This window comes from Magnolia sinica, chromosome 9, assembly GCF_029962835.1.
Source record: "Magnolia sinica isolate HGM2019 chromosome 9, MsV1, whole genome shotgun sequence".
Classification (NCBI taxonomy): Eukaryota; Viridiplantae; Streptophyta; class Magnoliopsida; order Magnoliales; family Magnoliaceae; genus Magnolia; species Magnolia sinica.
Genome location: NC_080581.1, coordinates 8,342,958 through 8,357,643, shown reverse-complemented (window position 1 = coordinate 8,357,643; position 14,686 = coordinate 8,342,958). Strand labels below are relative to the sequence as shown.

The 14,686-nt window shown below is 39.4% G+C and overlaps 1 protein-coding gene across 1 annotated transcript; it reads left to right on the top strand.

Annotated features, from left to right (window-relative positions):
• Positions 1–1,550: 1,550 nt before the first annotated feature.
• On the top strand, positions 1,551–2,280 carry LOC131256812 (protein GLUTAMINE DUMPER 3-like). Its single transcript, XM_058257851.1, has one exon. It carries the CDS (start codon positions 1,606–1,608, stop codon positions 2,017–2,019), a length of 414 nt encoding a protein of 137 aa, XP_058113834.1. The 5' UTR covers positions 1,551–1,605; the 3' UTR covers positions 2,020–2,280.
• Positions 2,281–14,686: the final 12,406 nt, after the last annotated feature.

The following is a 14,686-nucleotide window of genomic DNA, read 5'->3' as shown; positions in this document are numbered from 1 at the left end:
AGGACCCAACCTTTCCATCCATGGTCCACTAGTAAATGGATTAAAATTAAAATTTTGACCATAGACCTACTTGGATAGAGAAATCCAAAATGTGAGCACAAAAAACCTACCGGAATTTCTCAGCTAATGAAAAATTGTAAAATCCAATTTTCATTTACATTATAATTTTTCTAAAAAATTGTTAAAAGACTAATAGTCAAACAATAAAAAAATGTCTCCTATGGCTTTAGAAACCATCTTTGGATGACTTTTGTTAAAGTCCCTTGTACACGTTGATACACCATTCTTTAAGCTTTCAGAGCAAATGGTTATTTGTTGTGGTGTGAGAGTCCCTTTACCCTTCTCTAATAACCAAAAATAAACTTTCTTACGATGTGAGTGTATCCTGTAGTATTAAAGTTTCTTAATATACGTTGACACACCATTCTTTAACAGTTTAAGCTTTTAGTGCAAGCGATTATTTGTCGATGTGATAATCCAAAAGACCCCTAGAACATTACTTATCACCCTTGGGCCGGAGACCGAATTGCTTACCAACTTACTCAGAGCGACTTTTCTCCCACCGAGGAAACTCTGCCAGGCCCACCTTGAATGTATGTGGTTTATCCACTGCCTTAATATATTTTTCAATCATTGAAGGGGTTAAGCCCAATATTGAAGCATATACAAAGCTCAGGCGTACCACACTACACGAAACGGTGGGAGTAATGATTCCGATTGTTGAAACCTTGCTAGGGCCCACGGTGATGTTTATTTGTCATTCAACCTGTTTATAAAATCACAAAGACATGGATAAAGAGAAAAGACAGACATGGATAAAGAGAAAAGACAAATGTTATTTTGATCAAAAACTTCTTCCGCCCCCAAGAATTTTTCAATGATAGATGTTTAATTCACACTATTTCCTGAGGTGTGGTCCACTTAAGCTTTGAATATATATTTCATTTTAAAGATCAAGCCCTGAAATCATCTGGTAAAATGGGTGGACAGAGTGGATTAAATACATAAATCATGATGGATCCAATAGAGTTTACTCAGTACGCAATATCCGCTTCAATTAACACACCTGATCACTTAGACATGCACCCATGGGTTGCAAATTTTATAGCTTCTTTTCCAACGGTTAGGATCACCTAAAAACTGTATGATCGTGCATAACATATCGATGATGGACCTGCCTCCTTACATAATCCAATCACCACCGTCCACATGGGTTTCAATACTCCCTAACACTACACCATCAGTGCGTAAACACAAAAATCCTATTAGTGGAAAAAAGCGTACCTTTCTCTCAAACCCACTTACAAAAGCTTCCATAACAAATGACGACATAAGCACCAAAATCAAATCAAATCAAAACACTCACAAAATAAAATCCCTCAATATTTTTTATTTTTATTTTTTAAATCCACCTACTTTTTTTTTTTTATAAATACCCACCACCTCTTCTCCCATTTCACATCTCTCTCTCTCTCTCTCTCTCTCTCTCTCTCTCTCTCTCTCAATTTTATTTATTTTATTTTTTTATAAATACCCACCACCTCTTCTCCCATTTCACATCTCTCTCTCTCTCTCTCTCTCTCTCTCTCTCTCATTTCAAAGAAAATGAGGCCTGTCAGCAATACCTTCAACACAACCGGTGCTCCGGCACAGCACTCCCCATGGCATTCGCCTGTACCATACCTCTTCGGTGGTCTCGCAGCCATGCTCGGCCTCATAGCATTCGCTCTCCTCATCCTGGCCTGCTCTTACTGGAAGCTTTCTGGGTACTTAGAGAACGGAGACAACAGCGAGAGAGAAGCTGAGAACAGCGACGAGAAGCCTTCAGATTCTCTGAAAATCCCACCCGATATGGAGGCAAGAGTGGTGGTGATAATGGCGGGAGACGAGAAGCCGACCTACCTCGCGACGCCGATTTGCAGCAGGGCGTCATCGTTTGCAGACAAGAAAGAGAACGAGAAGAAGGAAACTCAGAAAGAGGGAGATGAAAATCAAGAGACCCAGAATCAGAACCCATGAAATTCTTGGGTCTGTTTGGATGTTTTCTGATTTGAGTTTCTCCCTGTTTGGAGCTCGAATTCCAGGTTTTGGTTTTGGGCTGCTGAGACGAGCTCTGTGTTAGATGGTATGGGTATTTTGGTCTTTTTACAGCTCGTGTTTTGGTTTTTTTTTTTCTTTTCTTTTTTCTTTTTGTACTCGGCGAATGTAAATATGAGATGGAATGGAAGTTTTTCGTAAATTTTCTACTATTTGTTTTGACATTTCACCCCCTTATCGAAATTATAATTAGACCCTTGTTTCTTTTCTAGTTTTTGGTGAGACGGTGCGATTGTATTACCCAAAATGTTACATCCTATTTATTTGATGCAAACACCCCTATTTTTCTGCTATGGGTATTAAAATGGTAGAAAAAACAAACGCTTATCTACTGTTAGTACCCACAAGTGGGACAGATTATCTTATGCTGCAAAAACTGGGGGTTTGAATTGTGGGTCCCACCTACTTTATTCTCAAAGGAGTAGTGCTTCTACAGAAACTGACATTTTCACCCCCCACTTTTGATTGATACAACGCAGGCCTCTTTTTTGTTCACCTAAAGCAAGGGTCTATCATCATAATTCAGGGACCAAAATGTCATGTTTCTCTTTTTTTTGAAATTAAAATTACACCCTTCATTTTTTAAATCTTTTTCTTGGCATGCAAGGAAGGGGGTGAAGTAAAAAGGAAAATGGTGACACGTGGCAGGATTTTGTTGGATGGAGTTAGTTACATTGACAGGTGTAAGCTTATTCATGCTGTTTGCCTCTTGCGTGCGGCGACGAGGAGGCGCGTAAGACTCCGTTGGCGACTTGGCGTTGCCACGAGTAAGAGTAGCCGCCGGACTCCGATCTCCCGCATGCGCTAACATGGCACGTGCGGGAACGAGATCCATGCCGTTCATCACGTGTGCCTTGGCCTGAAAGTAAGGGCAATCTATTGATCGGATTGGAGTCGCATGATCGTCCAATCAGACCGTTTGCTACACAGTGGGACCCACCGTATGGATATCAGGATTCATAGGTAGGGGTGGGCACCTAGCCGAGTCGGTCGAGGTGGGCCAAGCTCAGCTCAGCTTGTCCATGCTATACTTGAGTTCGAGTTTGACTTTAAGCTCGGCCTCGAGCTCAATATTGTCGCTTGGCTTGTTTGTCAAAGTTGTCAAGTTGAGGTCGAGTCGAGCTAGTCGTTCGAGTCGAGTCAAGTTTACCTTGAGTCGAGCTTGAGTCTATTAGGTGAGAAAGTAATGAATTCTGTTTTTGATTATCCTTTATTGATTTAGAAAAGAAGTTAAATAAAAATTTTTAAAGAGACATTTTACATGACATTCTACCAAGCAAAATTGTTTTTTGATTTGGCTCGGCAATCGAAATAGGGTGTAGTCCATCTTTTAGCAGTTCAGAAAATCCATCTATGTGGGCCTTATGATAGAAGAACCATGAGGCCAAAAGCATCCTCAATTGTATATTCTGAATTACCCATCATCAAGGCCATACTTTCTAATGAATATGATTTTGAACAGACTTGGGACCACAGAAAAGTGAGACCTACCTGTATTGTTGTTGGTAAGATAAAAGCACAATTTCCGTTACCTTGCAGATGATTTGAGGACTTGTAGCTCACAACATATTTAGGAATAATATGTCTATTCATGTGAGTGCTCCATATAATATACCATTTTGGATTCAAGAGATCATCAACATTAACATCAAACTCTTCGCGGTTGGGGTGAAAGCAAAGAGATTTCATTTCAACTTTCTCTATATTCCCCACAACTTTAATATATTAATTAATCGAGCCGAGACGAGGTCGAGTTCGATCTTCGATTCGAGTCGAGTTGAAATACCCCTGGCCGAACTCGGCTTGAACTCAACTCGAGCTTCAAATAATTAGCTTGAACCGACCCGAATGGGCCATTCAAGTCGAGTCAATCCAAGTTGACTCGAGCCGAGTCGAGTGAGTTTTTGAGCTAGCTCGACTGGTGAACAGCCCTATTCATAGGGCTGTCAACGTGCTGGGGCTAGGTTGGCTTGGCCCAGATTTTGAACTGTTTCGGGCCAGGCTATTGGGCCAGCCCTATACAAAATTATGATTTTTAGGCCTGAGGCGGCCCATTGACACCCCTAATCAGGAAGCTAGCACACACGTGTACGAGTGCACTCTCGCACCTCGGAGCCATCAGATCTCTTCACTTCCCAGCACTGAATGTCAACCGTTGTTAATTTTGTTTTCCACCACTGCTTTGAAAGCAGCTCTGATCAGATGGATAATATCATCCATTGTCTGTGTATTTTTAACCATTTACAATCCACATTAGGTGAAATTGGATGGACGGTCCGGATTGGAAACTAACCTTTCTACGTATACTGTAGAGAGGGGGTGAGTGGTCTAGATTGCTACTCGCGATACTTTCTGCGAGTAGCTATTGCCTCTATCCGGTTAAGGTACATGACTCTCGCCGTTGCCGACACGGAAACGGATTTGTATATTATACACTCTGTCCATCCATTTTATTAGATAATTTTACAGCTTCAAACCAAAAATGAAGTGTATCCAAAGTTCAAGTGGGCCTCGCCATGGGAAACAGTGTGAATTGAAATTCTACCGTTGAAATTGTTTTGGGGGCCACATAAGTCTTCGATCAAGATGTTACTTTTTTTTTTCCCTTCATCCATGACTGTGTGATCTTATGAATAGGTTTGATGACAAATCAACATCACTGCTGGCCCTAGAAATGTTTCAACGGCAGAAGTCATTATTCAAAATGTTTCTTGTGGTATGGTCGACTTGAGATTTTTATATGCTTCAAATTTCGGATCAACCACTAAAATAATATGAAAAAACGGATGGACGGCATGGATGAACCCCCATACATTCACAGTGGGCCCTACTGAGTTTACTCAGTACGATAAAAGCGTAATAAGTAACTCAGTACGAAATCCAATTTCTGCTGCCACCGCATTTACTACATGAGATTCCCGAAATTACCCTTAATGTCATCTGTATTAACGGGCTGCACCAAGAGGTGGTTTTGAAATTTTAGGCTATTGGGTGGGGTTTTTTCTGACCATAAATGGCGACGGATGGGAGCAGTTATACACGTGGAGGGAAATACAGTCGGTGGATCACAGGATCTATGCTGCTGACGGCAATTTTCGAAGGAAAGGTGATGGTTAGTGCACGTGCAGAGATGACACACATGTGAGAGATAGCGACCCCTCATCAGATACATGCCATAGAAAACGTCTACTCGCTAAAAAAAAAATATAGCAGTCCACACATCAGGTGAAATGACATGGTAGGAGCTGCCTGTATAAATATGATGATGGAGTCATCTTGCACGTCCACGTGGAAGTCTAGACGGTGAATCAGGACAATTCACCTAGGGGGTTCTGCCCCATCCGTGGCTCTCACCTTTTGGCCCGTGAATTGCAAGGTTTACCGTCCGTTTGGAGGGCCACCAATCTTGTGTATGGAAGCATCATTTTGGGGGGGAATTTTAGCCATGGATCAACCATGATAGAGTCCACTAGATGTACGGTCCTGATCCACGGGTTTGTAAAGATGAGTTTGGTGACCTGGCACGTTTGCCGCGTTTTCATCTTCAGTCTCGACTCCCGCGAAATTCTGGTGCTGAGAGACGCGGCGAAGGTAGTTGATATCATTAATCGCAGTATTATTCCTTGAGTTCGTTTTCCTCTGTCGCGACTAAGCAGGCATAGTGTGTCGCTGCCGACAGAGGCCCACATTCTGCGTAGGTCAATGATCGAAACCGTTCATTGTGTGGAATATATAAAATAGTTTCTAATTTATAATTTAAACAGATAAGTGTGACCAACACTATCTACAGATGTATTTGAAACGACGAAAATAAAATTTTCAATGGGTCATATTCATCTCTAAAATTCAAACGGTGGGATCATCTCTGAAGCTTTATTATTGAATAATATCTTTTTTTTTTTTTATAGTAAAGAGAATGTGAATCGCTCAAATCCTTGAACCATCTCAGATTATGGACCCGGTACGTGGCGACACACGCTGTAATCTGAGTCGCGAGAGACGCGACAGTAGCTCCATTTCCGTCCGGTTGCTTCCCGTTTTAAAATTTATGTTCGCACCCAAAAAAATGGGGATATTTCTACCCTATAGGGTACTTTCGGTAAATGTAATTTACCTTTGTGGGGGTGGAACCTACAATTTAAGGTGGAAATGTCAATATTTCGACGCCAAGAACACGATCGGTCCCAATAGGTACATGCACTGGCAGGTAATGTGAAAATCCGCGCCGTCCATCTATCTAGGAGATTGATCTACACCGTCCATCTGACGGCTATCCAACGAATGATCCTAGCTATCAGTTTCTATCGTCGAATTCAATCACATTTTGACCGTCCATTCAAAGGCCACTATTAATGTGGATGGGATTGTCTGTGTTGTCATTTTCAACCGCAGGCCACCTATGTAAGGGAGCCTGTAAATGGAAGTTCTTGATCTGCTGCTCGACCTTGTGTGTCAAATAGGCGGAAACGGATTGGTTACTCCCCCTGCCTCCAGCCAATGGCTAGTGGTCGGTGCCCTGTGGGCTCCACCATGATGTATGTGTTTCATCCATTCCGTCCATCTATTTTTCTCGATCATTTTAGGGTATCAATCCAAAAATGAGTTATATCTCAATCCCAAGTGGACCACATTGCAGGAAAAAGTGTTGAATGAACGTCGACCATTAAAAACATTTTGGGGTCATAAATGTTTTGGATCAAGCTGACCTTTGTTTTTTGCCTTCATCTGGGTCTGTATGACCTAATCAACAGATTGGATTTCAAATAAACAGTATAGTGGGCCTTAGGAGGATTTTAATGGTGGATATCCAATAGCTATTGTTTTCCTGTGGTGTGGTCCACCTGAGATTTATATCCCTCTCATTTTTTGCATCAGGCCATAAAATGATCTGTAAAAATGGATGAACAGCATGGATGAAACACATACATCATGGTGGGGCCCACAGAGCCCCGACCATCAGCCACCGGCAGGGGGAGTAGCCAATCCGTTTCCCAAATAGGCTGGGTTGGATGGCATGTACAGGCTACAGTGGGTCCCACACAACATCTTTAAGGGACGCGGATTTCCTGCGAAAGGCTTTCGCAGGAAGTTCCTGCGCTGGGATATAAAGCGGGGTCCGCCGTGATGTTTATTAGAAATCCAACCCGTCCATCCTGTTTTTGAGCTCCTTTTAGGACATGTGGCCAAAAATGAGTAGGATCCAACACTAGAGTGGGCCATATGAGATGAAACAGTGGTGAAAGGAATTCCTACCGTTGAAACCTTCCTAGGCTCCACCTTGATGTTTATATTCCATCCAAACCATTTATAAGGTCATTTTCATTGGGTTGAAGTAAAAATACCAAAAATTAGACCAATATAAAACTTTTGTGGCCATATAAATGTTTCAACGGTGGTCACTAAATCTCCACTTTTTACTCTCGTGTGGCCCATTTGAGTTTTGGATACACCTTATTTTTGGCCGCATGTTCTAAAATGAGCTCTAAAAACAGATGGACGGAGAGGCTTTCTCACAAACATCGCAATGGGCCCCACCCAAATTCCTTGCGCAGGAACTTCCTGCGAAAGGCTTTCGCAGGAAATCCGCGTCCATCTTTAAAGTCTTGTGCTGTTGTGGGTCCCAATTCCATTATTCCCTGTGGTTTGGTCCACGTGAGTTGTGGCTTCGGATTGATTTTTTGGCCCCCGGACCTACTTTGAGGGTGCACCTGATAGACAATGGACGGAGTGGATGTCACACGTGTGTGTTCTCGAGAGTGTTTGATTGTTTTGTTTTGTTTTTTTTTTTTGTTTTCTTTTTTAAGATATAATTGGATATTATATGTGGTCCACCTGAATTTTGAAATGGCCTAGTTTTGGTCTCCAAGGAGAGGGCGGGCACCAGATATAGATGGACTGAATGTCCTTCCCACATCATGGTGGGCCCTAAGTACCAGCCTTTCAAGTTGGTATAATGGCCATGACGTTGCCGCACTTTGCGCGAGATAGTTACGGCTCCCAAATCTAGTCTCATTCGCAGCCACCCCATCATTTGGAGTAGTCGATTTCTCAGCAACATGAAATCATAGACCATTAGCTCTCTATACCTCTCATACATGAACCTTGTCATGCTTACTTGCAATTGGCAACCATTCAAATCGTGCTTTCTGCATGTGGCACCATGGCCATAAATCAAGTGGGACCTACCATGAACATGCCTTCACCCACAAGTTAGGCATGTCCATTCATCATGTGGGCCGTACTGCACCTCACATTGACGTCACATAAAAAAAATGGATAAACCATAGTTATTATTAAGTGAGTCGTATATATATATTTCGTAATAAAAAAAAAATTGAATATTAGTATTATATTATATTATAAAATCAATGATTTTCTTTATAATTGAAATAAAAAATAACTTCAGGTCCTTACTCTTACTCTGGTGGTGGATTCTCAGGAGTTTAACACCTGGTTGAGGATTCCAGTGCCCATAGGTGGTGAAATCCTGCTATGGCGTGAGTGTGTGGTGGTGTGTGTGTGCGTGTAAAATAAAAAAAAAAAAATATATATATATATAAAATAAATATATAAAAAATTACTTAATATAATAAAAGATACTTTTTTTTTTCAAAAATTCAGCAATCAAATCTCTAATGCCACTATACATTCGAGTATCACCCGGTGGAAGAGCCAACTTCGGAGAATTTAATGGGCTGTCCTATGTGATTTGAAATAAATGTTGGGTGTACATTTCTAATTATAAATATAGATAGAAGAATAAAATTAGAAGAAAATCATACTCCGTGTGGTTGGAGTGGCCATGCATGACTTTGAAAAAGGATAGTACATTCTCCCATTGCAGCGACATGCAGCACTAGGTCTGCATCATAACACTGCCTACCAATAACGTCTGCAAAAAAGGAATGATTACCACTTTTGATTGGAATGATTAGTGGTTCATTCAGAGAGATTGTTACTAGCACTTGGATTTCTTCCTCTAGAATGTGTGGATCCGAGTGGGCCAAATAGCCTAATTTGACTCTATGAGATATCCACTTGTCAAAATGAAGGTGGTACACGTGTAGATCACTAGATGACTGATCACCTACAACCGGTTGTAGGTTAACCTACGAACTGTTTTCTACAATCATGTTACCATTTAAACAGGTGGTCTGAGGTCGAACTAGTTGGACCACAATTTTTTCGGCCTGCGATTTTCTCTGAAGTGTTTGGACTTTGATTCTTTTTTTTTTTCTTTCTCAGAATATTATTGGAAAAATATCACTGATAATAAAATATCAAAGTATTACCAGAAAATAATAAATTGTTTAAATTTTTTTAATATATAGGTATAAAATAAATCATTTTAGCTTTCAAATAATTTTTTTTTTATTTAAATCATGATAATTTCACAATAATAATAACAACAACAACAACAATAATGATAATAATAACTACCAAGATTTTGAATATCTTATGATAATTGTGATAATATCATTTGACCAGTTTTACACAAAAAAGATCTGGGCAATATTTGTGAGCATGCTAGCAAATTAAGCAAGTGGAGAAAACCTAGTTTAAAAATCCACTAGAATGGCTGACTCAATGTTAGCTGCAAACCCAATAGTTAAAAAAAAAAAAAAAGAAAGTAAAATAGAACTTTTAGCAATAATAAAGAATTTAAAATAATCACATCTCATTTAACAAAGGAATTTTGATCATACTAGCCTTGTGGTATTGAGAAAAGCTCTGAAAATTTGCTTTCTTGAATATATTCTTTGGTTGGTCTTCTGGTCACTTTTTGAAGATTTTGTAGATGAAAATGCCCTTGTTTTAGAATTTGGTCCCATATGGAGTTTCTTTTTCTTATTTCTTGTTGTTTCCATGTGTCTTTTTTTTCTTTTCAAACATGTCTTCTAAGGAAGTACTCCCATTTCGATTGCATTTTCCAACATAGGTTCACTACCATCAATTTCTCTTGTGTATAGGCACCGCTAACAACTTTTAAAGCCCTAAAAAAGAATTGTTTTTACCTCAATGATTACATTTCTTATAGATAGAAGCCATGATACGTGGAAGATATTTTAAATAAAATTTTTATTTTATTCTTTGTAAACTAACATTCTAATAGAGACGGAAGACACTTTTGGTTGTAGATAGAAAATATATATGGTTGTAGTTGTTATTATCATAAGAAGAAGTGACTATTAGAAGGAATTTAAGGTAGATAAAGATGGTTGTGGTTATCATGTGGAAAACAATATTGAAGGTGATAAAATTTACATTTTATAATGTATTGCCTTAGTTGAAGTGTTTGTCATGTGTTAAGGGTCTGGGTTGTCTGTGTTAAGGGTCTAGGTTGTCATGTGTTAATGATTTAGATATGAGTTGTCATGTTTTAAGAGTTTAGGTTGTCATGTGTTAAGGGTATAAGTTATTATGTGTTAAGGGTTTGAGTCTTTGTTGTCATGAGTTAAGGGTTTAGGTTATCATATGTTAAGGGCTTGGGTCATGGATTTCATGTATTAAAGGTTTAGATTGTCTTGTGTTAAGAGTTGAGTTTGACACAGTAACCTAGACCCTTAACACAAGATAACCTTGACATTTCAAAAACAATGACTACGGACTAAAATTCTAGCTATTGCTTTTCGTTACAGACTGATTTATTTTTGATAGTGAATGCATGACAACCTTGACCTTTAAGACATGACGACTTCAACTCTTAACAAATGACAATTTCAACCCTTCAAAAGTAATAGATAAAGAACTATTACCATAGTTATTTTCATAGTCTTTGCTTCATTTTTGGTAGTGAATGCATAACATGCCTCGACCCTTAACACATGATAACCTCGACCTTTAACATATGACAACCTTGACCCTTAATGCATAATAACCTCAACCCTCAATACATGACAACCTCGATCGACACTTAACACATGTCAACCTCGACCCTGACCTTTAACACTACAAGGAAGTTGTTTGTAGGGCCCACTATTGAGTATGTGTTAGGGGACTAGGTTGCCGTCATGTGTTAAGGGTCTAGGTTGTCATGTGTTAAAGGTTGTGGGGCCCACCATGTGATATATGTCAAAGATTTACTTCGTCATTGGATTCAAAATTTATTTAATGCCATGGTAAGTTTTTAATCTCACTATTTTTTTTTTTTTTTAAATAACCAAAGAATGAGTTATATCCACATATTGGTTGGCCCCACCACAAGAAAATAGTTAGGAGTAAATGACCATTGACCACCATTATTGGTTGTTATGGGCCATCATGATGTATATAATTTATCCGTGCCATCAATCTATATATCTTAACAGAACAATTCAGAATATGAACCCCCAAAGGAGGCAAACTAAAGGCTTAAATGGATTACACCATAAGAAACAATGGTGATAGAACTCCTACCCTCGAAACTTTCTTAAATGGACTACACCAAAGACATTCCCACACCGTTTATAGGGTCCACCATCGCATGTGTGTGGAATCCACTCCATCCATTTACCTCAGAATTTTATTGAAGGCCATGGTTAAAAGCATGTTTAATACCAGCAAGTCACATGGACCATATCACAAGAAAATAATTCTTATCGAATGAACACCATTATATGATATTAAGTTTTGTGGGCCACATAGAAATCATGTGAGTAAGAAGTTATCATCTTCCTATATAAATAGAGAGCTACAAAGAAAATGAATGGCTTGGATTTAGGTTCTAGTAAGACCAATAACAAATCCCGTCCGTGTCACTTTCTCGGTTTGAATACTATGTAACTTGCTCTTCACTCAAAATCCATATAGATGCTGATTTAAGGACATGAGCAATTTAGTCTGAAAAAATTTTAAAAACTTATTAGTGGGCTAACCTCAAAATATTTGAAACTTTTCTTTCTTTTTAGGATTTTGACCTTATGACAATGTTAGTATCGTCAAATCTACATGGCCAAATTGGGCATGGTTTTTTGGGCGGGAATATATGCAATGTGAGTAGAGGACATGAGCTTAATTACCATCTTGTTCTTTTTATATTTATTAAAAATTACCTTGACATTGTGAGTGACTTGGACTGATTCATCGTGAATCAACCGGGTCAGGGCTGAGTCACTATCAGCATCGAGTTTCCTCAAATTAAACTCAGCTCAAGATTTCATTAAGTCGAGCTGACGCATCCAAGTTTCAAGCCGAATGAGTTTTATTGATGAATTCCGCAAGTCGTTGAGTTATCAAATTCTCTCAAATTTCCATTTGATATTGTGCCAGATCACTAACACTCATTAAGTGGGGCATACCACCACTATTAGGTGGGGACCACACGAGTGGCCATGGTTCTTCCATACCTCCTGCACGATGAGTGGGTCGGTTGAATGTTAGATTGTTTGGCTGTCAATTTGTTGGGGCTCGCTTCTCATGTGGAGGTGGACCCACATGCAATTTACTCAAATCAATGGGGTTAACCGTATAAAAGATTTAATAGATGACAATCACTTCAATACCTATCTACTCAATTTTCTAAGAAATTTGGTCCATTAATGATAGAAATGACCTGATTATTGGTAGGTAGCATTTTAGTTTGGGATCCACAACTATGGTTTATAAATATGTGATCACTGTAAATGAGTTTAACTAATGAATTTGGATGACTTATCACATTCTCTCAAATTTCCATTTAATATGTGCCAGATCACTACCACTCATTAAGTGGGGACGTACTACCACTCATTAGGTGGGGACCACACATGTGGCCATGGACCTCCAGTGCGGTGGCTCGATTGTATGGTAGACTGTTTGGCTTTCGTAGAGGTGAGACCCACACATTTTTCTTCTATGTGTAAGTCAATGGGATTAAATATAAAAGATTTGATGAATGACAATTACTTCCAACACTCATCTATCAACTCAGTTTTTTAAGACGTGAGTAGAATGACCTGATTAGTAGTAGATGGCGTTTTAGTCTGGGACCCACAACTATGGTCTAGAAGTATGTCACCATCGTAAATGAGTTTTAGTGATGGATTTCAGTCAGTTATCAAGTTTTCTCAAAATTCCATTTGATATTGTGCCAGATCATTACCACTAATTAAGTGGGGGTATACTACCACTCATTAGGTGGGGACCACACGAGTGGCCATGGTCCATACATACATTGTGACAATGAATAGCTCGGTTGAAGATTAGACTGTTTGGCTGTCTAACTTGGTGGGACTTCCTACTTAGATGGAAGTGAGACCCACCATCCTATATGCAAATCAATGATATTAGCAGTATAAAAGATCTAATAAATGATAATCACTTACAAAACAATTATCTATTGGCTACTACATGTGTTCAATTGACCGGTAGAATGACTTGGATACGGTTGCATGGTTGATGTAGAGTAGGTTGCGGATAATTTCATGGCTAGGATGGACCAGAAAAGGCTTGATCGGAGACAGAGATGATTCAAACTGTCAGAATTTGAAACGGACATATCTTGCAAACCGGAATGAGTTATCGGACATAAAATATATGATTTTGGGATAGGATGAGCTACTTTAGCCACCCAACCCCAATATGCGGGGTTGCACAAGCCAGATTTGCAAAATATCATTGGATCGACGGTCGTTTCTATGTTTAATTCTGTTTTTACTATAAATAGTAAGTTCCAATTTGATTATAACTCTTCATCCGTTGGGCTTTAGGAGTTGTGCCCAACATGAACAGTGCTTAGAATAATTAGGAGAATAGTAGGAAACTATTTTTAGCCGAAGAATGTCTGTAAATAATAAGTTTACTATTTATAATAAGTTGTGAATTGTAGGAGTTTTAGTTGTATTTTGATTCTCAAATTTCTTTTATTGCTTGGCATCCCTATTTAAAGGGCTTCGGAGGAGTCCAAAAAAGTTACGTGGATTCAGAATAGTTATCCCTACAAGGAAGACGGTGCTGGACCTCATGTCCTTCCTGCATCTATGGCATTTTAGTGTCTGATAAACGACAAACCCTAATTCGGGACCCATCTATGGCATTTTAGTGTCTGATAAATGGCGTACCCTAATCCGGGACCCACCTGATAAATGGCTCCTATCTCACACGTCTTCCTTGCATTTAGTGTCTCTTCCAAACAGATGCATGAATGTAGAGAGGAATGTATAAGCAACAGGCATACATGAATTTCCATTATATCTCTACCATAGAAGCTTTATGTAATGGGATCAAGACCATTGGCAATGTACATTTGGGTGGACTGATACTGAAAAGTTATTGAGATGGCAAAAACAAGAAAGAAAATTCTGCCTGGGAATCGAAACCACAACCACATGGTTAAAAGCCATGCGCTCTACCAGCTGAGCTAAGACGGCAGACGTTTAAACAACCTAGTTTATTATATAAATAGTATTGGAATCTTATCCACACTTGTGTCAGTCGGGAGGGTCCCAACATATGAACAGTACATCTGAACGATGTTCTTGGGATGGACGCTGGCCCAAAAGTAACACTAATGAAATAGTCACCCATTCCTGGCCGTTGGATCTGCGGCCTACAAGGTACTGATCTGTGATAAAATGAGCAACCATCCGTAGCCAAAGCCAGTCCCTTAACCGAATGGTTTTTTGTAACAAGC

What these genes read in the sequence shown, in the direction of transcription:
- LOC131256812 (XM_058257851.1), top strand. Translation starts at nt 1,606, where the DNA reads ATGAGGCCTGTCAGCAATACCTTCAACACAACCGGTGCTCCGGCACAG.